Source organism: Nipponia nippon, unplaced genomic scaffold (assembly GCF_047370975.1).
Source record: "Nipponia nippon isolate SJK-2023a ecotype South Korea unplaced genomic scaffold, ASM4737097v1 scaffold_2, whole genome shotgun sequence".
Taxonomy (NCBI): Eukaryota; Metazoa; Chordata; class Aves; order Pelecaniformes; family Threskiornithidae; genus Nipponia; species Nipponia nippon.
In genome coordinates, this window is record NW_028262336.1 from 61,269,284 (window position 1) to 61,294,492 (window position 25,209).

Genomic DNA, 25,209 nt, shown 5'->3' on the forward strand with positions numbered 1-25,209 from the left:
AAAAGAGTCAGTATGAAGGGAAAGAACAGCTGCAGGAAATGTTCTTTTAAGAATATGGAGTTACTGGAAATAGGAAACTGATGTTGACTGTGGTTTGTACAGGTTAGGAAACTGTTGTTACGGTCCTCGCAGCGAAGGCAGTCCAACCAGTGGCAAGACAAAGACTGTAAGGCGTAAATAGGCTGTTTCCTATAACCTTTATCAGATGTGAAGTGGGAATTTTAGTGGGAGAGTTTGAATTTCGTTGAAAGGAGATGGTGCGGGGAAGCAAGATGAAAAGGTAAATTGTCAGCCTTGCCTTAAGAAAACGTGCCAGAGGGAAGCAGGCAGCGGAGAACAAGCTGTAGCAAGAACTTGTAAGAGCAAGGCTAGCAAGGGAAGAAATAGCACCGAGGAGATGTCCAAAACACCATTAACGCACACCTGAGAGGTGAGTGCTCAGTCCCCACGTGCAGAAAAGAAGAGAAAACGTTGTTGAGAGTGACATTTAACTGCCATGGTGAAAGCAAAGCTGACAGTAATGAGAAGACGAAGAAAAGATGAAAGGTGCTTGGCTAGACTTTTCTCCCCAGAGAAAAGTGAGGCTGTACCAACGCAGATCTGAGTCTCAATTCCCAGAAGTATTTTGAGAGAAATTAGACTGGCTCACGAAAACTGGCGAAAAAAAAAAAAGCAGATGTTCAGATCAGATAGAAAGCCTAACGGCTGTCAGCAAAAGGTCAGTTACTCTGGCTAACGCTGTACTGCAGACTCAAGAATATTCTAACTGCACTTTCCACTTTGCAATTTGTTTTATTTGCATTTCTTCTCGATAGGCATTTTGTTAACAACATTCAGTATCTTTAGAAATCAAAATACATTGCAAATTGCAACACACATCCAGAAACGAGACAGGTTGCATTCCATCCACCGAAGTGATCAAAATTTCATCAGAAACGGAGCATTCTTTGGTTAAATAAGAACAGCCGTTCAAACTAGCTGTGCTTCAATCCTGTACATGCATTACGTTTGCACGAATGACCAAAAAGTGAGAACCCAAGTTTAGAACTTTGTCTTCCTTTTTTCAGCAAGTATACAGACATGACTAAATGCATCTCTTAAATATTGCAAAACCACAGTTAAAGTTTTAAATAATACACATTGCACAACAAGCTTTTTGGGGGAAGCTACAGAAATAACTAAAATACAGAACACATGGAAATAAATTACACATCAGCTAGCTGAAATGCTTAATAAATTCATAAGGGCTTATCAAGACCTTTTATAAAATCCTTATTTGACCTAGTAATTAAAGCACAACAAATAAATATGATTTTTGCTATTGACTTGAACTGAAGCAAGATCAGACCCTTTACAGTCTCAAGGAACTATGATTTTATTATGGTATCTCAATAACTCTCTTCGGGTTAAAAGCTTTAACAAACATCACTTACCACGTGATGCCCAATATCACTTGAGACATTTATCAGTTTAAACAAAAATTGGAACTAGTGTATAATTAATAATGTAAAGCCCAATTCAGCAAACCACCATCTGCTCCCCTTTTTCTGCTCCAGAAAATTCCATTCAAAACCTGCAGGTCATATTTTTGAGTAATTTCTACAGACTTTCAAGGACTTTTATGGTAGCTGTTCCTTGGGAGAAGGAAGCGTGACATGAGAACAGGTGATTTAAGACGGTATTTCTTCATGATGCCCTTTTTGTCACTTTACATGCTATTGCCGTTTCATGTTCTGAGGTTCTGTCAAGAGCCTCACTGCAGGTCCATATAGAAAAGCTTCTTGATGAATGTGTCAATTTACAATACAAAAGCTACTCCGATTAATCTAGGTGTGCAGGGAGTCAGCCTATAGCAAGTAGGGTATTGTAAATTCAACCCCTTTCTTAGCACACGCTAACTTCTTACACAGTTAAAGCTCTACTGAACATCGTTGATACAATCCCTTACTGCTTTAAGGCAAGAGTGTTAATCAGTTAAGGGATAGGACATAGGACCGTGTCACTGTTACCCGGCTGTCTAAGGATGTAAGTGAAATTAAGAGTATAGTAACAGCAGCATTTCTAAAATTGTTCTTCTCTTCTTCAGCTTGTTTAAACATTAAGCTTGTACACTGGATTTGCTTAATCTGTGTGCGTGTGTGTGTTTAGGGCCGGGGAGAGAATAGGCAGTTCAGGTTTCTCTGGGCATAGTAGTGAACTGAGATAACGAAACATGTAATTGAAGTTGCACAGAAATGTTAGACCTGTGGAGATGCCCTTACAGGGTCTAGTGCTCTGCCTGTTGAACTCAGTTTTGAAAGTCCCATTAATCCTAACGGGCAAAGTATCAAATCCATAATGGACAAAGCTCTCCGTGGCAAAATGATAAGAATCAAGGAGGATTTTACTTGGTGGTATTCTATAAATCTGCACAGGATGGGCCATTTTGCTTCAGTACTACACAGTGCAAGATTTGGGGGCAAACTCAAATGGGAAAATGCTGCTTGTCTGCCAAGAAAAAAAAAGGAAATGGCTTCAGGCAGGACACTTCTTTTGCAAAACTACCTCTGCAAAAGATCTGCGCTGCTAACAGAGTCTCTGGCAATGAGACAAGGAAAAAAAAATGCTTCTAAGTGTCTAAACAAAGTTTTTCCCCTGTGTCTGTCTTTGATTTTTACGGAATATCAGGAATGGTAGTCATGCCTGGAGCCTTGAACTTGCCCAAGGGCTAAGTGGCCCCTGGTAGTTAAACCAGCATGGCGCCCAGCTCTGCTCCGGGAATGACTCCCTCTCTCCATGCCTGAACCAAAATAAGCTCAGCTACACTTAATTGGCTTCCAGCTGGTCATAGCTCACGCAGCTGCCTCTGAGCTCTGCCTGGGGATTCAGCGGTACAAGCTCAGGTCGCTCGCCCAGGGACCCCGGCTCCTCCTCAGCCCAGCCATGGTGCGGGCTGCTGTCCAGAGCTCGGGTGTCCCCCCAGGGGTGCTGGAAGACCTGCCCCGCAGGCACAGAAACCCCATCTCAATCTGTCTCTTTCTTAATGTACGAGGGAGAACAGCCGTATAATTTGCAAACTGTGTAATGACTTGGCTGGTTAGCCGTAGGACGTTTCTTTCTGTGATACCCTTAGGAACTGCCGAATAAGTTTACCAGGACATCTAGAGAAAGGGTTCAAGGTGAATAAAATACCTTTGAACTCTTTTAGTATTATCACATGAGATGCCTATTCATAATGTGTTTGCAACAAAGTTTCCACTTTCCGTCCTAGGAAAATGAGTTTTTCATGGCCTGAAATATCTACCTATCTTTAGGCTTCTTTGAAAAATAAATTAATGAGCAAGCCCTTTAAAACGTGGTGAGGAAACAGAGTTAAGGGATTGGCTCCACCCCTCGGTGAGTTAGTGATGGTTTACAAAAATCAGTTGCACAAATGAGTTAAAGCAGGGGCTGGAGAAGGGATGCAAAAAAATTGGGACTACAAGCTATTAAAAATACTTCTCCTGTCTCATAACAGGGACAGGCTAGCTCAGCTAGTAACATTTACTTAAATTCTTCTTATGAGAATGCTTATACTTGTATTGGGATAATCCTTGTGGGGCTCATTTGGTTTGGGCCCTTAACGTGTTTAACCAGCTTTGTGTCAGTGAGAGACAAGTTATGCCACGTTGTCTGAGGTGCTTGCATTTTTTCTACTAAAAGAGACAATTTCTTGCTTGCATTTTTTCTACTGAAAGAGAGAATTTCTACTCAATTTCCAAGTGAAATATCAAATTAGATAACTAGGGAAAAGCACATGTAGAAAATGTAAGTTAGCAAATGAAGACAGCTTTAGCAAAATATTTTTTTTAAAACTTAAGTATCTACATTTGCAGCTTTTATCTTAGAGTACTTACAAATCAAGGGAGACCAAGCAGCAGTAATACCTCCACAATGCACAGAGGGTTCTGAGTAGGCAATTTGCTTTTTCTGTAAATCAGAACATTATATTTAGCACACACTGTAGTCTCCCTGTGGGTGCACAGCAATAAAAGTCAAAACAAACAGATACAAAGCATTTTTAAACAGCAGTCAAGATGATGCATTGCCTGTTTGAAATGACACATTTGTACATTGCAGGGCAGGGCTAGTATCCACCTCTCCTTTATAATTTGAAAGTCTGTGTTAGTTTATTTTCACTCTGCTCTATTTTGAAGCCTTTTGGGGAAAAAAAAACACCACTGTAAAGTAACCATCCAGCATAAAATTTTAAAAGTGTTTGGAAAGGAAACTCAGAAGATCTCTATCTCGAAGCCCATTCAATCATCCTTTACTTGGAACTGCTTTTAAATACTCTTCTACTGCAATGGCAGAAACTTCTCCATACCAGCTTTGAAGCCAGATGTGCTCAATGTTCATTTTCATGAAGAACCACTCATAGCTGCGAGGCCACTTTCTTACCACCGGGTGCCTGGAAGGACAAATAAAAGAAAAAGAAATTTAAAAGATCTGCCAAAGCATACGCATACTCTGCTTTTTCATTCAGCCTAGTGTGCTGAGCCAGAGTGAAACCTGAGCTCTGAAAACCACCACCATTCACCTTTTCTGCCCTCCCTTGCAGTGAGGTTTATGACCATCCACACCCCAGTCTGCTGAGAACTGCAATGAAGGCAGCCAGCAAACATCACCTTCCCCCACTGCAGAGCCCCATCTCTAAAGGCAGATGTTGTTTGGTCTCTAAGTAAGTGAAAAATAGTTAGATGAGATTCTCTGAATGTGTGTCAGGGTTGTGCTTGTATCTGTTCAAAGGAAACCGTGTTCTGAAAATACTGTCTTTGGTAGCACTTGTTGTGGTATGGCAGGAGAGCTAATAAAACTGGCTAGCAGGCAGAGCACAGCCTCTTGGAGCTGTTGCCTGCTAGAGCCTTCTCATCCTCTATTACTGTCTCATTTCTTGGGCCTGCCCTTACAGCTAGCTCGAACAGACCCTCCCCGCCAGCAATCCTGGGTGCGGACGTCTGGTCCCCAAGCCCCTGCGAGAGCATCTGCAGAGGATGCTGGGGGACGCTCGGCAGCAGTGCACAGAGCGGCTACAACAGCTCGAGCCGCAGCGTTCACGGGAGCATGGGGGGAAGCGGTGCAAGTCGGGGCAGGGTTGGCCCTGGTGCCCCTCTGCCCCCGCAGAGGACCCTGCAGAGGAGATGGTTGGTTTGGCAACCTCTGGGTTGAGCTGGGGTTTCCACCATTTTCTGAGTTGTCCCTTTGAGCACCCACAACTGTGGCATTGGGAAGTGGCTCCAGCTGCTGCCGGCGTTGGATGGGGTGAGCCCTGGCAGCCCTCACCGTGTCGGTCTGGCTTTTGCTCCCTGACAGCGGAGCATCTGCTGCCACGGTGCTCATGGACTCTGGCTCGCGTAGGAATCCGATTTCTGCAAAGTTTGTAAAAAAGGCTTGTGTGCCAATATAGCCCCCGTCTGCCCCTGGTCCCATTTTTGCTATTGATGGGACACCTGCTGACAGGGTCCTGCCCTAACCCCTTCCAGCGGGGCAGAGAGAATGTCACCTCTGGGCTGTTTTGGATCCCAGCTTATCCCAGTTTCCCAGCAGTATTTGACTGACCAGGCAGGGCATGCCTGGAGGACCATCCCTGGCAGCCTGTGTGGGAGGTGCACGCCCCAGCTAAGGTTCAGGCTTGTCACACCTGTTATTCTGAAGACCCAGTGGAGGGCACAGGGGCACACCCTGGTATGTGTGTATGTGTCAGGGTTGTGCTTACATCTGGTCAAAGGACGCTGTTCTCTCAGTATTACGGCTTTGGCAGCAGTTGTCATGGTATGTCAGGAGATGTAATAAAACCCATAAGCTCCACTCTGCAAACAGGCTCGAGCCCAAAGGCACCAGAGCTCTGCTCCGCCTCTGAGTAGGGGGCTGCGGCTGAAGAGCACTACCTGTCCTAAGGTGGGGAGGAATCATTAAAGGTAACAAATACACCCTGGATTGATGGAATCTCTCCTTGGAGCCAAGTGAGATATTTTCATAATCCCCAGATTATAAACCACGTGCCCTACCAAAGTCCAACACTGACTAATTGCATTTCCATATTTCGTTACCTCAAGAGTTAAAAGGTCACACAGCTCTGCCTGTCATTCCAAGCCACACAGGAGCCAACGTGCTTCGTGGCCCCAAAGTAAAGATCAGGCTTGTTACTTCTCAGATTTTCCGTACCAAACGGCCACATCAGTATATTTGTCTCAAACCTGTGGGTTGCACTCTACTATGTGCTGTTACTTACAGACCTGGAAAACATTGCTTGCTTGGCAAATTCCACTTCCTCTGGAGGCACCGTGACCATCTGTCCCGTGAGAGTCAGCCTGGCGCACCTTGGATCCTCTGGATCAATTACATTTTTTCTGTGCACAGAGAAAAATGCTTATGTGTAACAGCTTGGTTTCTTTGTTAAGGGTTTTGGAGAAATATGAATTCCTGCTCGCATATAAAAAGCTTTCGTCATGGCATGATATTTCGTCAAGCCTTGCAGGTCTTTTCTATACCCAGCTGTAACATTTGGGGAGGGGCTCTTGAAGGAATAGTCACCTGAAAGAGATCTCTGCTGTAGAAGTTTACTTAACCTTAATTTATGCTCTTAAAAACTGGATTAATATATGTTAGATTGTACAAAATGTGAAAATGGCAGTTTTGAAGAGACCTAGTGAGATGGTTAGTCTGTGCCTATGCCTATAAAATAAGCATGCAGATGTGTATTTGTGTGTAAAACGTAATGTCTTTTCCCTGTGCCTATTCTAGAAACTCAATCCTTGTTCCTTTTTACCCATTTTTCAACGCTTTACACCAAAGAGACAAGTAAGATCTATCAAAAAAAATTCTCCAACTGTCTTCATCCTTCAGGCCGGGACAGGAAAGGTACTTACTTGTTGCTTTTTGGCTCTTTCTATACAGTAATAATAAATAACTCCCATTAGTAGCTGCAGGACAATTGCTGACTGACGTATACAATACAAGGATATAAATCATAAGTAACTTGACCAATCGCAAAAAAAAAGTTGCATGAAATGACAGCAAAGGCCTGATTCTGGCAAGTGCTGAGCAGCCCCAAGTCCCACTGCCAGCACTTTGAGACCGCTCAGCATCTCACAGGAATGTCTCCCCACATAACAACATAAGCCTGAAAAACTACATTAGGAAACGAAGACTGCATTTCTTCTTCTCTGTGTTTTAATCGGAAGCAGCAAATCACAGTAAATTACATCTCATCTGTGTGTGATTTTACTTAAAGATCTTGGCTTGAGCCCTTTAGCCTTAACTGCGTGCAATCTGCAGTGTTGGGTTTTTTTGGTTATAATTCTCAATATGTGCCTATTGCATGCAGGAAACATATGGGCATCATCCTGCAGCTAATTTAACACCTGCAGATTCCCCGCAGATGGTTATGAAAGACCGTGTAGCTCACTGGATAAGATATCTGCTGTTATAGATAGGGCCATGAACAGAGATAGGAAAGGCAGTATAGCGGGCTGATTGATACTCAGCTATGCCCAGTAAGCACTTGGCACCGTCTGTAGCCTGAGCTCCAAAGAGCCATTTGCAGTCACGTCATCTCTGGGATGTTTTTTCAGCATCCTCTTCAGTCTGGAGCAGCAGTTGTCTGAAGGGGGTGTTCAGCTTAATGACCTCTGGACAAACTCTACGCGTACTCTTTTTCCTCCGCTGTGCTTTCTGCACGGGATGAAGGGCAGCTGCCAAAGATCAAGCTCAAACTTTCTGTTCACATCAATAAATAATGGTCTAATTTTCTCTAGTACATTTTTTTTTTTAATTATGAAGTAATAAATGAATGGTGTTCTGAGTACCTGAAAATCTGCATTCCCTACCCTGGCACTGGGTTTATTTCTGTCAGAGTACAAACGTGTCTCCATGGTCACCTTGGCATGCCGTAGATCCTCAGCGCTAACTCCTGCGGCATGCTGAAGGTGCCGTTTCCCAGCTGGCTTACAGCGGCCTGAGAGCATCCTCAACAGCACAGCTCCATGCCCTGGGAGCACCTGTAGCTCTTGGCATTTCTTTCGCATAGCCTTCAGGTGTTGTGTGGCCGTTCAGCGTCCAGGGTCCAACGAGAAGCTCGCCCACCAAAACAGGAATAAATGTAGGCGAATACAGTGTATCCAGCTGTAGGGAGAGGAGCTGAATCCCACCGACAGAAGGTGTCAGCCGAGGGCCTGCGTGTCCCGCAGCCAGGGCGGTGCAGATCCACGCTCTTCCAACCGCTGGCCCTGGATAGCAGAGTCTTGAAGTCCATTTGAAGTGATCTCCTGATCCGTTGTTATTTTTTGCACTTAATCTCAGTACTGTATCAACACCCTCTACATACCTGTATATATTTAACTAGATGATCCTTAAAGATATGGAAGGGAAGGCACTTGTCACTAGCAAAATTTCAGTTCAGAAGATTGCTTTACACTAGTAACTGCACCTGTGCGTATGAAACCATTTCCTCCACAGCCGAACGGTATCGTAAAACAACTGAAGAGCTGGGAAAAGCACGCGTATTTGCAAGTGCCTTTCTTGGGTATAGCTCCTAGGTAAGACGCTGTTAATTACTTTCAGAGAGGAATTAGAAGGGGAGATTGTTATTAAAGGATGTCTGCATTTCACAGAGTGGATCAAGGTGATAGATTTGGGCAGGAGCAGGAGCAGGAGCAGTGAGAGGTTTTGGTCTGACACCTCAGATTATAATTTCTTATTATTTCTTACAATATATATTATTTCTTATAATTGTATATTATATATATAATTTCTTCTTTTTATGCAAGTACATGTTTATTCTAAAAGTGTACTTGCTGATTATGAGTAGGCAACAGACCTGACGTTGCTGTGGTTAAGCAGTGAATCCTGCCTGCCTTTGCTGAGATGGTTTTGCCTGGTAGGACTAGCGTCAGATGTGACTCTTCCCCGATTTACAGGAAAAAAAACTGCTCTCCATATATTTGGCTGACAACAAAACCCACACACTGTACATCCATATCTGGAATGGTTTTAGTTCTGTTTTTTTCCCTGGCTCCTTCTTCTGTTTGCAGTTTTCTCTATGTTCTTGTGAGCCAGGGTGTTACACTGATCAACACACACAATACTATCTTCCCAGTAAAAGTTACTCAAACTGCATTTTGCACATTGGAATAATATTCTGGAGGGTCAGTTTGTTTTTCTGGGAAATGACACAAACAAATTATTTGTTGAGATTATGTTAGATGAAGTTTTGGAAGAGCCGAACAGGACAATGATACATTTGAGTTCAGTACACTGTGTTATTACTTTGTTGGCTTTGCTTTTAGCACTGCCTCTTATCATAGGTTTTCTGTTTCAGAATAGGAACCTTGTATTCTAATCTTACCTTAGCATTAGTATTTTCTTTATCAAAGGAGCCCTTCATATTCTGAAGTAAATCTGTTTCTGCATCGTTTTTGGCATAGTATTTCCCTAATAATGTGTGATTACTTTTATACTTTTTAAACCATCAAAAATCCCTAAACTTACAGCTACCGCTTCTAACTCCATTGTGAACAGGTCTTGCATTTTCAGTGGTGTTACCAGTGCAACTAATGTAAATGCAGGCTTTGCTTCCTAGGAGTCAAGGGATATATCCAGGGATATATCTCATCTTTTTACTGAAGATAATAAAGGGATATGAGGGATAAATAGGTATATTTACTAAAATATTCCTCCCTCACATCTATAGAGGTCTAATCATGCATTCACTAGTCACTTCTTGCCTTCTGTATAAACAAACACCTATTCAGGCCTCAGTCCTTGGGTTCCTTTTATCTTTGTTGGCACAAGAACAAGTAGGTGCGGAGGAGCGGCTCTGTGTAACGTTTGTGCGCTGCTGACTGGGGGTGAGGGGGAGGCAGAGCCAGGGGGACAGGCGGCATGCTGGTGACACTGTCTCGCTGTCGAGGAAACCCGAGGTGGCTTCGCAGGCTCTGTCTTTACCAGAATCAGGTCCTCTGTCTCCCTGGACAGGATTTCATGAAGGCTATGATAAAATATGAACTGAAGAGAAGAGAAAGCAGGGAACTGTGGAAGGAGACCAAGCAATAGGGAAGATATTTATTTTTTTATGCTTATGTAAAATACATACACCTTGTTGCAGAAATTGAGGGAAGCCAGATTAAAATGGACGAAGATTCAGTTTATGCATTTTATAAGAACACAGTGCGTTAAGAGAGATTATCTTAATTATTCATCTGATTTGTGGAGAGAAAAGAATTTATTGTCTCTGTTCTTCTGCGTACCGTGAGCAAGCTAGGTATGCAGAGTTTGAGCCGGTCCAGGCAGTTGTCTCTTCCAAGCATGTGAGATGAGCCATGAGCTGCATCCACTTACAAAGGTGCCAGCTTTACTGAGCTTAAGGAGAAGTCTGTGTCCAAGTGAAATCTGTTTCCCAACAATGATGCAATGCTGCGAAGCGCACTGCTGATGAACACGTCCCACTTATTTTACTGCGTACCACTAACGCGCTTTCTGGGTCACGGTTCAAGAGTGGTTCAGAGTAAAGAGTGCCACCTACTCATTAAACTGTTTACTACACTAGCCATCTCTTGGATTTTAATTAGAAGGTTCCAATACAACAGCTAGCTAAGTCCAGATCTGATGAACCCATAGTTCTGGCTGATGCGGTTATATGGGCACACAAGGGGATGAGGTCGGGACTTTGTTAGGATTCCCTTTTGCAGTTGAGATCTCTGCTTCGACTGACGATGCTCTGTCTCCTGGTTTTTGACCAAAAGTATCCCCGAGTATTATCCTCATTCTCAGCCCCTGCAGTCCGTTAGTGAGGTGAAACAGATCTGGCACAGATCAGCAGTAAAGGCAAAACAGGAGTTTGGGAGGCACTTGGGCAGGAGAGCCGGGTGACCCCCAGAAGGAATCGGTAGGAGGAAGGTGGCAGGGTTCAGTAATGCTCCAGGGACTGGTGGAGGAAGCAGGGGTCTATGGAGGGGAATCTCTCTTTTTCTTCTTCCCCAGCCTCCTTTTCCCACAGAGGAGCTGCCCTCCTTCTCCTCCACGCCCCTGAGGAGACAGGACCTTCCATCCTCCCTGTCAGGATCCATAAATCCTCCCCATCTGCCCTGCACGCAGTTCTCCCTGCCCTGTGAGAAAGCACTGCTTTTACGCCTCTATTTCTTGAGCAGAATGGAAGAGAAAAGAAGTTGGGAAAGAGCTTTCTCCTGTTGCAGAAAAGGAGAGCCAGAGAGCCAAGAAGAAAGACCCAGAGAACAGTTTTCCTACATTTTTTTCCACTTCAGAGCATGCAGCTCATGTGTGGCACAAGGGCAATGACTGTCTCCACACATCCTAACCTCCCTATAGCCGCAGCAGCAGCAGCCATACAAACCCATGCAATTAGGAGGTGGGGACCAGCTGCTGGCACAGCGCATCCCTGTCCCCTCCCAGGGACACAAGGTAGGCACCCTCTCACCCTGCGCAGGGCTCCTGCTTGCCTAGCCCCAAACTGGGCACAAGGAGTTATTTTCTAGTATATACAATACATCATAGGAATTTTTGTCCCCTAAAATCTACAGAAAGGAAGGGAGGAAATGCTGTGTCCTCAGAGAATTATTGTAAAGTGCTTATAATTTTTAGTCATAAATGTGATTAATTTTGAAAAGCAAGTTATCCTCCTCATACATTTCATTTGCTTACCACTAACTACCCAGAGTCTCTGAAGCAGAAACAATGTATTGGTGCTGTTAATCTGCGTGGCATGAACGTCAAACAAAATCTCTGCTGAAAGCAATTTCATAATCTGAAAAGCTGTTGCTGGCCTTCAGCTGGATATGGCTGGGCAGTTTTGCTCTGCCCTGCTCTGATTTTGACAAGATTTTCTTTATCAGCCATGTCTGAGAGCCAGCAAAGACATCTTTTTTGCTTTTGGAAGAGCAGTCTTCTGTTCTGAATCTGAAGTGAGGCTTGGGAGCTGAAGAGTATTGGTACAATGGCTATTTTGCATCTAAGTGAGCCTGTATTCATAGTATCCCTGTTCTCATCTTTTAAATAATTTCACTCTTCCTAGAAGATAATCCTTCCTAAAATGTTTTAATTAGAATTTGTTAAGTGAAGTCAGTCTGTTTGTCTGTCTTCATTGACAATAACAACTCATTTCTTTCGCTGAACTCTTATGTTTCAGACAGGAAACTTTTATATAGTTCAACCATAGACAATTCACAGGGAAAAAAAAAAGAATCACAGCATCAACTATTTCTGTAAACGGAGTCAGAGAAACACACATTACTTCACTAGAAAGGGATTTTGGGAAGTTGGTTATTTAAGAATACAGGAAAAAAAATAGTAATTTAGAGCTATATTGTGTGCATTGGGTCATGATGATAGTAGGTTTTGTATTTGACTTTCTAATTTGGTATCTTCCTGATTTTTTTTAAATACAGATTTTTCAGGAACAGCTACTGACATAATTATTTGCATATGACTAAAAAAGGCCAATATAAATACCAGAACTGGAAATGTGTCCGTGCCACAGAACCAGGAGGTGGATCTCAAAAATTGAGGGATGTCTGGATTCAGCCTTTGTCTTCTGCGTGTGTCGTTTCTCTTTGTGCGCAGGCGCGGTGCCAAATTTCTTTGCTACATTCATCCTCGTATTAACAGACAGTGACTCTAGAAACCCAGAGGCAGCTATATGTTGGATGGCCAACTGACACCTCAAGAGTTGGGTCTGCCACCCCTGGCAGGCCTATCGTCTCTCGGGATTGCCCAGGAATGAAGTCAGCAGTTTATGCATGGTGCTGATCCACCATGCAGCAGGGCCCATAACCCATCGAATCACTCTCCTCTTCCCGTGGCCTGGTGGTATCCAGAAGTGCTGGAGATGCTCAGCGCTTCCCGTCAGCCTTTTCAATGCGGAGTTTAGGAAACCTACGGAGCCAGCTTATATCCACTGAAGATGTCTGCCCGGTCTTGCCAATCTGCTACCTCAAGCAGTAGATGAGCATGGTGGGTAAAATGGCTCTGATGGAGCTACCCCTGATGCAGGTCGTAAACCAGGAGAGGAATCCGAGTCCCTCAAAATCACTCGCAGTCTGCAGTGTGGATTTGAAACACCATCCTCCAAACTAACAGCAAAGGAAAACCAACTGGTGGGCTGACCCCAAAGCTCGTTGCTTTTCTTTCTTTTTCCCTTGTGTGAAAACTAGTTCATGGCAGCCACGTAACCGCTCCTTCTCTAAGAAAGCTGCCGTTGGTCCCTACGAATGTGCTGAACCTGATGTCAAGGAGGCGACACGTGTTTAAAATTAATTGCCTGTTTTCCAGACTGCAGCTGTAACGAGGCAGGCCCAGGAGCTTACTTGGAAAGGGAGATCCTCTGAGCAGCCTGTGTGCTGGGAGATGCGTTCAGAACAATAGCTGCTCTATTCTCTGATGTCGGGCTCGGTCTTGCTCCCTCTGAAAGCTATAAGAAGGGGACTCAATCTTTTCAGCTTGTCTGTGGCATAGACATGCCAGCTTAGTCTATTTATAGCCCTGAACCATTTAATTTTTCTTGCCTCTATTACCCATTTATCAGCCTTCAGATAGGATGCAGTGTAGCTACTAACGAATGCTTTCTGTAGCCTGGCCATCAGAGAGCCTTCTCAGAGAAGCGCAGCCCGCCTCCCTCTGGGAAATGGCAATCTCTGGGTCAGAGATGAGGAATCCAGACTGTAGCTGCAACATTGTAATGTCTTGCAATTAGTGCCTATTCAGATGCATCGCAGCTCGCTTTCTTTCATTATTAAATGTTATTTCTCTTATTAGTTTAGGCTTTTCAAATTTTCCCTCCAGCTGATTAAATATTAAGGCTGGAGCACCAAAAAGGCCACTCTGTATTCCTCACATCCCTGAAAGTGAAAATATTTATTGTCAAGGTTTGAAACTTGAGTCTGTTCAGAAACAAATTAAATTTGCTACTAAATAAATTTAATATCAAACTGATGTACACACACACAAGTCACTTGAAACTCATTAGATACAAGAAGACTACTGAAATGTCAGCTATGTTTTCTTTCTAAAGGCCAGAGATTTCTTTTGCGTGCAGTAGGTCAGAAGCATTTTTCAGAAGAGTGCCAAATACTCCCAGGAGCATTGACTACAGGCATCGACCATCTTTCACATTTATTTTAATTCTTACACCTCAGAGTAGTTTAATAATGAAATTCTAATAAAATTCCACATGAAAACAAGCTACAGATCTCTGCTGGCGTGCAAGGGCATGAACTTTCTCGTGTAGAGCATTATTCATTTAGCTATTTTGTATAATTATTTTGAAGCCAAAACAATTAATGATGCCCTTGACCGAGAGAACTTCTGGTGTTAAAACCATCTATAAATGACACCTTCCTTTGCAAAGAAAACCTCACAGATACCGTTTTAATACTAGCAGGACCTGAGGTTTCTCAGAGTAAAAGGTCTTGCCTCTCATACAGCGTGAGTAAAGCAGTGGAAGAAACCTGCCATGCAAAGCCTGAGCTGCCCCATAAAGCTCTGCACGAAGGATGCGATGCGCCGTTTGCATGGCACGGCCTGGCTATCTCAGCAGGGAGAGCGCACCCCGAAAGGGACGCTTGGGCTGCCCGCGGCAGAGCTCGCACGCTGGCTGTGTTACCGGCAGCCCCGGGGACAGGCAGCCCCCAGCACTGGCAGGGGGGCCTGGACACGCTTCTTGTTTTCTTCACTGTTGCACTGCCCACAGAAGCCCTTTCTCCGGAGTAATGGTACGATGCTGTACAGGGCTGCAGTTTAAGATGTTGCTAGTTTAAAATGTAAAAATCACTGACGGATTGCTAGTTTAAAATGTAAATTCATTTCTGACCCTGGTTACAGAGGGAAGGGAAAGAAGAAAGTTAAAGTCTCAGTGCCCACATGCGTCCTGGCTGTGAGACAGCCCCAAAGCTTGCTCACATTTTCCTAGCTATCATCAAAAGCACAAACTGCAGCTCAACAAATGCCCCGGCTTTTCATTCTCCCTATCGCTTGTTCTTTGCGCTAATGCCAGCCAACATCTGTTCCAGATGAGAACTCCAGAAATAATGAAAAACAAAGTGAATGTAAGAACAAAATAAATAATGTAAGGAGCAGTGATCAGACTCTGAATCTGTGTACTCAGTTCAGTAGTAAGCTCAATATTTAGAGTATGGTTACATGCTAAAATGAGGATGTCCTATTTTCCTCCACCTTCTCCTTTCCCCTCCTCTGGCTCTTGGGGAGCTGATTCAACTTACTAACCCAGTAGAAATCTAATCCAGCAAAAAAAAGGGAAGCGGTTTCTGCTCGGTTACTGAGCTAAAATAGGTCCACCATATGGTCAGCTGAAGGGAGGGGGTGGGATTGCATGGCCAGGAGCGGCAGCGGCCACAGGAAGAAAAGAAGGACTGGCAGAAAACCTTATTCTCATCGTCAGGTTAATTTTCTTCAGATTTATGTTTCAACTTGGGGTAAGGCAAAGCCGAAAGCTGACGTGAGAGAGAGGGACGGGGGGACACTATGCGACTGGTGGTATGGAGGGAGAGTACCAATGTGGCCACTGGTAATTAGTTCTCCCTAAGCTGTCTTGGAAATCCAGGTTTAGCTCCTTGGCGGTGCCCAGAGTGCTCTTCTCGCCAGAGAGCACGGTCTCAGGCTGCGGAGGGAACTAGAGAGTCAAGTGGCAGAATCCAGGTTGCCCTGGCTGCAAGACAAAGAGGAGCACATGCTGGCACACGGAACAAAAGGGTTTGGGTTGGAAATTAACAGTTACTTAACAGAAAGAGAGTAAATAAATATTCTTGAAGGGTTGTGATGTATATGAATTCCGTATTTCTATAAATCATGCAGCATTTCTCTTTTGTTGGTGGATTGGCACTTTCCAAACAGGTAAATCGGGCGGTGATGTTGCTAAAACATAAAAGGCAAAGACTTTCAAGAGTGGATGTTTAAAGTCGGGGATGAAAGGCCACACTTAAGTGCCTAAACGGGTGTGTAGTTTTCAGAAGTGCTCAACACCAGCATTTATCATCAATGGAAGCTGCTCTGAGTCTCAAGCCTCTGAAAATAGGGCATTGGGTAGGTGCTAGGACATCAGGCTTAACATACATTTTTAAGCACTTGGTCTAGATATTCAGCTCACTATTTGATTGAATGAAAACACTTAGAAAGCTGCAGTCAGTTCCATTAGCCTGTTACGAAATAACTGGTACATTTACTTAAATTTGAAATTATTAATTTAAAATATTTAATGAAATAATTTTAAGGAACAAGCAGAACCATTCTGGTCTTAACTTCACCACTCTGTTGACCTTCTCAAGCATTCAAAGCTGAATTACCTTAACAAATGTTGTGATAGAAGGTTCCTATTAGGTGTTTGACGTTGCAAGCAGAAGCCATGATTTCCATTCCTTGGGAATGGGATGTCAGCCTGAAACCACTTGCACTGCTTAGGACTAAGAAACATTTCATTTTGCCACCATATAACTCTTAAGAAAACAGGCATGTTCTGGAGGCAAATACAGACAAGTGCAACAGTAACGTGCTTCGTATTTGCCATTCACTGCTTTTTCCAGTGTTGGTTCTCAGCTGGTGGGCTTGAGAGGTGGGATGATACCCAAGGCAATCCCCAGCTGGGGAAATCTGGGATCCAGTTCTTAAGATAAACCTCTCCTCCCCCAAAAAGGACCTTAAGTTGGGGTAAAAACTTTCAATCCTGTTTCTTTCTGAAGCAGCCTGTAATTTTCAGTTCTCTCTCTCTCCTTGGAATATCAGCTAAGATCTGCTTTGGTAACGGAGTCCTGTCTGACACAATTTTGGTGTCATGTACCTCGTCACGTAAAGAGGCCTTTGGAAATAACACTTCACACACAGGTGACCCAGCCAAGTTTGCCACATGTTTGACTATAAACAAACATATGGCAGAGATACGTCTTTTTCAAGGAGACAAGCATGGAGGGGAAACCGGAATCATCTTTGAGTTTACCGACATACATTTTACACACCTAAAGCTTCAGTGATCTGGAGTTATTCATTGTACGCATGATTAGGAAGGAAGAAGTCAACTCACCGCTCTCTCTGGAAAGACGAACCTGGGGCCAGCTGTCGATCGGTAAATCTCAGACCTGGCTTCCTTTATGTGGGGGATCATTTGCCAAATGTCCATGATACACAAAGCGCGAAAAATTGGCGACGATATCATATTCAATCGTACCCTCTGAAGAGGTGGAAATTAGACTGAGTGGCATGGTCCTGAGTGTGTAACTTGTGAACTAAGAGCTTGAGATCCCCTTGCAGACCCCGGAGAGCTAGAGCCCCGTCAACACAATCAATCAGCAAGGCCTCCAGAGCTGTTCAGAAGAGCAGGGGTGTCTGCTTTACTGTGACTTGGATAGCCCTCGAAACTCTATGGACTTTATTGACTAGATCACCATGGCCTATAATGGGATCTTGAACACCTAGATTTTATCTAGCACCTCCAAGAAGAGATTAAAATTTAGGAATGTTAAGGTGCGAGCTGAGAGCCACTGCAGCTGTTGATGCTACACTATAGTTCAATGACACTTCTGCTTTTCTTTACCATGCTTTACTGGGGCAACTTACTGCAAAACAAAGCTAAGGAGGAGCTTGTAGCGGATGGTGAGAGCCAAAAATAAATGCGGGACACTGAAGGTGGGAACCTAGCATTTTGTTCTAATGTCTCTGTTCCCACTGAAGGTAGTAGTAGGCGGATAAACTTCTGTTACCTGCAGAAATTTCCATCTGCCTCTGGCAGGGTCAGAGAAGCCACGGGATTCTTCAGGAGATCTGCCACAGTGTTATCCTTCGGCGTCACATAAAAGAAAGGGATTCCAGTGCTGTTATTGACGGGACCGTCACTGAGAAGTAAACAGTTCCCATAGGGCATACCTTGGATCTGCAAAATCCAAATAAGCGTCTGGTTACATCTTTGCACATAGACGGCTTACAATGTCGGGGATTCCCTCAAGGGCTCTAGCAGAGAGGAGAGCAACCCCCAATTGCTCAGTCTCCCACTCTCTCATCGTGAGACAGACCTTCTAAACTAGATCTGTCATGCTTCTATGAAAACAGATCTCTCCTCTATTTCTTCTTTCCTGTCCTGTCCATGACACTATAGAGAACATTTTCTCTTCCACTGAGCTTAAAGGAACTACCAAATTAAAAATGTTTAAGTGCATTAAAATCAATGCTATCAGCGTCAAGAAATGTTTACTCTAAAACAGTGCTGATACCTTTTCTCAAACCCAAAAGGATATAGAGCCTAATTTAGCCTTGATTCAGCCTCCTTTTTACGCTAATTTTGCCTCCCCTTTCAGCCTTGATTTGCAACGTGATTGCATCCTTTTGCCAAGAGAGAGGGAAAGGCGTTTTAGCTGGAGTTGTCTTTAGAGTCAAGCTGGACGTCAGCGCAGCTGCCTGGGCCGCAACCTCAGCTATGGGGGGGTCCCCAGCCCGCAGCCAGCCAGAGCAAACCCTCCGCCCGTGGCAGAGGAGGGGCACCAGGGAGCCAAGTTTTCAAAAAGTTTTCTCCCACACACTGACCTGCGCACACACAGCGGATATAACGCATGCAAAAATATCCTTGCCCAGTAGTGACACACGTTAATATTCTCCATAATGATTCATACTCCTACTATGCTTTTCATCCCATTATAAATTGCAATGACAGACACTTAATGAATTACTATTTTTTCATGTCTCCAGATATTTCTCTCCTCATGGTCAATTAGATGTTAAATGGTAAAATTATCAGTCAACACATTAATTCAATGTAACTGGTAAATCCTTCACAGCAAAATCAAATTAAGTTTGAACAGTTAATAAGAAAACCCCGGATGATGTTATTACCTGGACTGCATGCTTTCTGATTTTTAATGTTTATATGCCTTTAAAATTTTAATGCTTATAGTGCTTATAAATGGTCCTTGTTAGCATTCCTTAGAAGGAATGCTTTAATGAAGCTACATAACTTAGAAACTAAAAATACTTGTTTATTATTAAGAGTTACAATGTAAAAAAACCAGTAGCTGTCAGTAATATTGCAGGACATGTTTCCACTGCGTAAAATGCTCTTTCTGTCATGCATGGTTAACGTTACAGTGGATTCTCAAAAAGAATTGGGATCACAGGCAGCGTAACTCAGCATTCAGAGCAGCAACACCCCCCTCATCAATTCCAAATTTTATTATGAATCCAATTTTTCTGTATTACTTCTGTGTTGTAACTAGAGACAGCTAACTGCAGCCTATATTACGGCTGTAATTCCACCGAGGGTTTCTAGCGAGACCATAAACCAGAAGAGTTAAGATCATATGATTTAATAGGATTTCTGACAAACTGATGTAGAATTACAGGCCTCTCGTGTGTACGTATATATTTATTTAATGGTACCTTTTTTTAACCTGTTGCTTTGTATTTCACAGTAACATAAACTGCTGCTAACTCAGCCAAGCTTTCTGAAGATTAACGTGCTTCTAACTTTGTTGTTTAAACTGTATGTTAATCAATCTGTGGATACTTACAAGAAAAAGTTAAAGCTCTCTTTTCCTTTTTTTTTTTTTTTTTTTTTTTTCTTTTGCCTGAGCGGTATTGGATGCTGTGTCTAACTCCAACCTTTAAAAAAGGGAAATAATTTAAAGCTGGAAAAAATAATGACCCCGGTTCTCCGGTGCAGCCCAGCTATTTTGCTTAACGCTCCCGACAGCGAAATCGCCCTTGAAGCTGGTGTAGCTGGACCCCTGCCGGACGGACAGATTTTGTGGTAGCCCAGCAGGCTCCCCTCCTCCTCCTCCTCCTCCTCCCCCTCCTCCTCCTCCTCCCCCCCCCTCCCTCCTGCTCGCCGGGCGACAGCCGGAGCCCCGGGGCGGCGGAGGGGCCGGGGCCGGGGCCGGGGCCGGGCTGAGGGTGCTGCCGGGAAGGACAAAGCCCCTCTCCGCACCCAGCGTTGCAGCTCTGCTTCTGGCTTAAAGACTGTGTTTCTCCTGTGCCGCTCCGGTTCGGTTTTTCGGCCTGCCGCCCTGGCTGTGCTCCAAACGTGATTCCTCTTCCCGGGAAGAGCTGTCACTGTTTTCTCCGCGCGTGTGGTGGCTGCTGGCACCGGGGGGCACCGTACCTTGCCTTGGGCGGCCCGCGTAGCCACGAAGCCCCAGGTGTTGTAGCGGGCGAGGAAGCGGGCGGTCCCGGCGCGGCCCGCCGCCCCGCCGCCCTCCCGTCGGTAGGAGAACATCCTGGAGGGGGCGGCCCCCTGCCCCGGCCGCCGCGCCGCCGGCCCGGGGCCCAGGCCCGCGTCCTCCCGGTAAGCCGAGGCCGGGTAGCTCTGCTTCCAGAGGCCGCCCGCCTCCTCCAGCAGCGCGGGGAGGGCCTCCTCGGTGGAGGAGCTGTGCAGCTCGTCCGCCGCCGCCCCCGCCTCGGGCAGCGGCCAGGAGACCGAGCTGACCACCACGTAGCCCCCCGCGCCGCCCCACAGCAGCGCCGGCAGCCACCACCACCACCACCGCCACCAGCGCCGCCGGGCCGGCAGCCACCGCCCCGCCGACATCTTCTGCGGCAGCGCCCGCTCCCGCAGCACCCTCCCGCGGCCGCCGCCCGCCCCGCAGCGCCCCCCCGCCCCCCTCCGCCCCAATATTTGCAGCAGCAGCAGCCGCCGCCGTTCGGCCGGGCGCCAGGCGTCCCGGTCCCCCCTCCCCGCCCGCCTGCGGCGAGGGTCACGGTAGCGGTGGCTCTGCCCACGCCTGCCGCTGACACCCGTGCGACAGCCGCCCCGCGGCGTGGGCTCCCGGAGGGCGGAACCCGGCCCCTCTGGGCTCGCCGGCCAGGCAGGGCAGAGCCCGCGACGTGGGGCTTTTCCCTGCGTTCTCACGTCACTTGCCGCGGACTCGCGAGGCTGCGGGACCGTGGGGGGCAGGCGCGCAGCCGGGCCGGTGTCCGGGAGGGAATTCCCTCTCCGCGCTTCGTGTGCGAAACCCGGCGTGAGGCCGCCTGGGCCGCGATCCCGGTGCCATCCCATCTCTCCCTTCGTTAGGAAAGAGAGAACCCGCGGCCCCGTGAACGCTGCCGCCGCAGGGACGGCGGGGTCAAGCAACAGCACGACCCCACGTCCGAGGAAGGCAGGCGTCATTAGTTGCGGTGCTCGTGAAATTCGTTCTGACGTGGAAGTACCCGGAGCTGCTATTAAATTGTATGTTTCCCGGGCAAGGTCTTAATTAGGCAAAGATTTGAATGTGTATTTGGGTTTATATCAATGGCCTCATTTAGTAAAGGCGCTTTTGCATCCTGCTCCTTTTCTGTTCTTGGCAGTAGGCCCTTTCAATACGGCAGTGCAAGCTTACAAGTCATTTAAATATATGCTTGTAAACTTGCGTTGCATTCGTGCAAATTATTTAAGGAGTACAGGCTCAATAGGAGACAGGGAGAAATGAATCTCACGGGAGCCCTTGCCTTTCAGAAGGTTCTCAGATACGTCTGGTAGACCTTTCCTTTCCATAGCTGTGAAGAACAGATCACAAGGTCGGCCTGCTGTTACAACTTCTGCTTAATTGCTCCATGAGAATGTGCTGCGTATCTAATCTAGAACATAAACTTTTATAAATAAAAATGGACTGAAAGACTGAGTACTTTTAGCTTATATTTTTCCTAGACCCTCTGTTCTGTTTTTTATCTTCATGGTAAAAAACCTGAAAGAATGGTGAAAATGGGTGTAATGGGACTTAGGGCCCAAATAAATTTCTCAGACTGTGAAGATGCTTCCCCAGAGTATGTAATTTCGCCACTGAACTCCTAATCTTATCAGCAAAATCAAATACACGACTACCTTTTCCTTTAGCACATGGCCCTGTCTACATCTGCTGCAATACCGCCCTTTTGAATATTAATTCCCACTTCACTACTTGAGCTGACAGAAGAATGTAGATGCAAGTGGAAAATAAATGTAGATTTCCAAAACCAAAATGAGTGAAAGGTTGCTAAGCTCCTGACAAGTTCCTTTCTCTAGTTCAGGAAATGTCCCTTCTTAAAATAACGAAGCAGTTGCCGCTTCTTGAAATAATGACCAGGCCCAGCCAACTCCCTGCAGACAAGCTCTTCACAAATATTTAAAAACCCAGTTCCCTGGTGTTTCAGGGAATTTCCTCATGCAATCTGATGCATGCGAGATTCAAATTTCATACTCTGCATTTACTATTTAATACAAGATTTATTCCAGGGTGGCTCTTTATAGAGTCTTTGCTTGTACTTTGCTTATAGAACAAGTTCAAACAACCTAGTTTCTGACATAAACAAACCAATAACATTATATACGACCTATTATATTTCAGTTAATAGAATTATATGTGAGATATTTGAGTTTTGTATCCTGCAGAAATGGGAAACAAAGCAGGACTTTTTCAAGATATAGGAATTAGTGCTAAGTTCTATATGCAATAAATACCAATGTTAAATTACACACCGTCGACACAAAGCAGCATTAACACAGAGTCATTCATCCATTCTGCAGCTTCTGGATGAATTTACCACAATGACTTCAGGTAGGTCTTCAGCTTTACTGATGACAAAAAAGACAAGAAATAGATAAAAACAAGCCACAAAGATTTCACCTTTTTGTTCTGAAGATTTATTCAAATAAAGTCAAACAACCAAATCACATGAGAACTTAAAATAACTGTGTTGCTAGCACAGTTTTGCATTTAGTATTTCCAGAAAAAGATCTTAAAATTTAAGAGAATGAAACCAGTATTTCTTAAAGTTGTATCAAAAAGTAAGAATAGTCTAGCGTAATGAATTTTCAAGTCAGGCTGGTTTGCTCTGAAGATTTGCTGTTCATCAGAGGCAAAAGTAAAGCGTGTCTGTCCATCTTTTTGAGTAAGAAGTGCTTCCCTTCCAAAGATCCAACTTAGTAAAAGTTTTGGTAATTCCCTCTTCCAAAATGACCTGGATGAGCTGAAAATTAGAAAAGAAACATGGCAATGTTTTGACTGTAGGGACTGCAAATCATTGTTTCTCCCTTCATTGAATAAAAAAAGTATTCTCTGTTCTTTCCTGCTGAACCCGAGGTATTTTGCAGATACCCAACCTTATTTTACATCAATTAACCCAACAAGAGGAGCGACACATTGGGTTTCTTCATAGGGTGGCAAAGGTCTGATAGAAGGCCCCATGTGCTTTTTAATACATCATTCACACTTCATGTGTCTGCTGTAAACCCTTCTGTTCTTTTTCAAAACAAATAGTCTCAGTCCTCTCTCTCCCCTTGACGGGGACTGCTTTTTCATGCTGAAATCCTGACTTTCTTAAAATCAGCAGAAGTTTTGCCACTGAATTTAAGCTGGGTCAAGATTTTACTCTCATTTTTTGATCATTTTAGTTAACGATTTCACTTGATCTCTGTATCCTGGATTATACAGACCACTCAGATGAACACTCATCGTTCCTTCAAGTGAAGTAGTTAGAACTATGTCCTTATTTTTTCTCCCTTTTTAACAAATCAAAGTGTTTGATTTGCTCTCTGCCAACAGAGCTACGAACAGCATAACCTCCGTCTCTCCGCACCCTGATTTGCAGTATATTGTGTGTTACAGAGGTGTGGAATTGGATTAAAAGCTACAGCACGGTGCTCTGCAGATAAACGCACTGCAGGTGTGCAGTTTAATAGGATTTTAATTTGGTAACGAGTGAAAAAAGAGAGGAAGCCTAGAATGGGATTTTCTAGATGAAAAGATGCTATTCGTGCTGAGAGAAAGCAACTGCAAGCTCTGTGATAAGGAATAAAGATCGGGCCAATGCTCTCTGAGCTGCACTATTATAGATTATGGCTCACTCAGAGCATCTTCGTTCCTGCCACCGGTTTCAACAATTCTTAGTTCATACTACGTGCGTTTGGCTATATAGCATTTCATCTGCCACACTCCCCGTTAAGCCAGTGTGTTCAAATCTTGTATTGTCTCACTCCCCGCCCTCTACATTTTTTCATATAAAAATAATGTTCTCCTTGGGAGATGTCACCAACTTGGAATGTATTCTGTTTTCAAGATTATTATTAACAATTATTTCCATGCTTCAAATTAGATATAAAAAAAAAGATTCAGAAATGTGCTGCGCTGTTCAAAATAAATGGGAAAACATGGTCTCTTTGCCGAGGAGTGTAATTTATATTCAGCATGAACTGGGAATGGAGAACCAAAAACAGATGGGGAAGGAAGAAGAAGAATGAAGGTGACAACTAAAAGATCATGAAGGGATCTGCTAAGCCACAGATTGATGCTGCTGATATCAGGGCAAGGTTCGGAGATTCTTTTCTGATTTTTGTTACCAGTCCTCCCTCTCGTTTTTCCAGGGTTTCATAGCAAAACTGAGTTTTTAGCACTAATTTCAATGAGATGAGGGTGGAGGTGCGATGAACAGATTTTTTTCCCGAGTATAACAGGCTGTAGAGAAGGCATAGAAATGCCTTGTGGGACAAGATGAAAAAGATACGGAGGTTGGTGTTGTTGGCAGAGGACGGAGTGGAGGATGGGAACTGACGAAAGACACTGGGTCGCAGAGAGCTGCCGAGGCTGCACGAGGTAAAGGCGTTAAAAGGAAAAATTATGAAATATACCTGTGATGCACAGAGCGATATGTCAGGCAGCAGAAATACAGTGAAGGAAACGGCAGCATGGCTGGTGGATGCCGCTAAGGCTGCTGAGGGTTTAGATACCCCGCAGAACGGGTTGTGGCCAAAGGGGGATTAGTCAGGAGCAGGGACAGATGGTTGCTTGGGAACAGGATGATGATTTCTGGTGATCAAAAGTCACTGAACACAAATCCTTATGCAATGGGAATCTATTCAGAGGATCTACAGAGATGGCGATACAAAGTGATGGGTGATGGAGATGCTTTTGGCAGCTGTGTTTTTCAGCAACCTGTGGAAGTAGTATTGACACCCAAAAAGAAGGAGCCTGCGATGGCTGAGGTGGGAGCTACCACCCGTTTGAAGGACACAAGTAGGCAGAAGTGCTTACTGACTCTGTCACAGCTCCTGAAACTCTTCTGAGCTGCAGGTTCAAGTGTTTCAGCTCCCGCACAAACTGCAAACACTTGAACCACAGCATCAGCAGGCTCTTACTAGAATCTCTTTTTCATCCCACCATTATCAGCGTCTTGCATGTGGACTGGTAGAATCCATCAGCTGTTGGGATCTTTAATCTCTAAGCTCTTTCTACACTC

The 25,209-nt window shown here is 44.7% G+C and overlaps 1 protein-coding gene across 2 annotated transcripts; it reads right to left on the reverse strand.

The window, feature by feature from the left end:
- Nucleotides 1-778: 778 nt before the first annotated feature.
- CREG2 (cellular repressor of E1A stimulated genes 2) lies at nucleotides 779-20,561 on the reverse strand. 2 transcript variants are annotated; one of them, XM_087758771.1, is made up of 5 exons: nucleotides 20,123-20,561; nucleotides 17,736-17,905; nucleotides 6,255-6,368; nucleotides 4,346-4,429; nucleotides 779-3,948 (listed from the first exon to the last, which is right to left on the reverse strand). In XM_087758771.1, coding segments are annotated over exons 1-5 (795 nt in total). In that variant the 5' UTR covers nucleotides 20,549-20,561; the 3' UTR covers nucleotides 779-3,947. The 2 variants fall into 2 exon arrangements, with proteins under 2 accessions (XP_087614897.1, XP_009470926.2); XM_009472651.2 differs by having other exon boundaries at nucleotides 779-4,429.
- Nucleotides 20,562-25,209: the final 4,648 nt, after the last annotated feature.

Excerpts from the sequence above, each read along its gene's own strand:
- CREG2 (XM_009472651.2), bottom strand. The coding sequence starts at position 20,548 with ATGTCGGCGGGGCGGTGGCTGCCGGCCCGGCGGCGCTGGTGGCGGTGG. Across the intron at positions 17,906-20,122 it reads CGCGGGCCGCCCAAGGCAAG|ATCCAAGGTATGCCCTATGG; the intron begins GTACGGTGCCCC and ends TGGATTTTGCAG. Across the intron at positions 6,369-17,735 it reads GCAGATGGAAATTTCTGCAG|AAAAAATGTAATTGATCCAG; the intron begins GTAACAGAAGTT and ends CTCTGTGCACAG.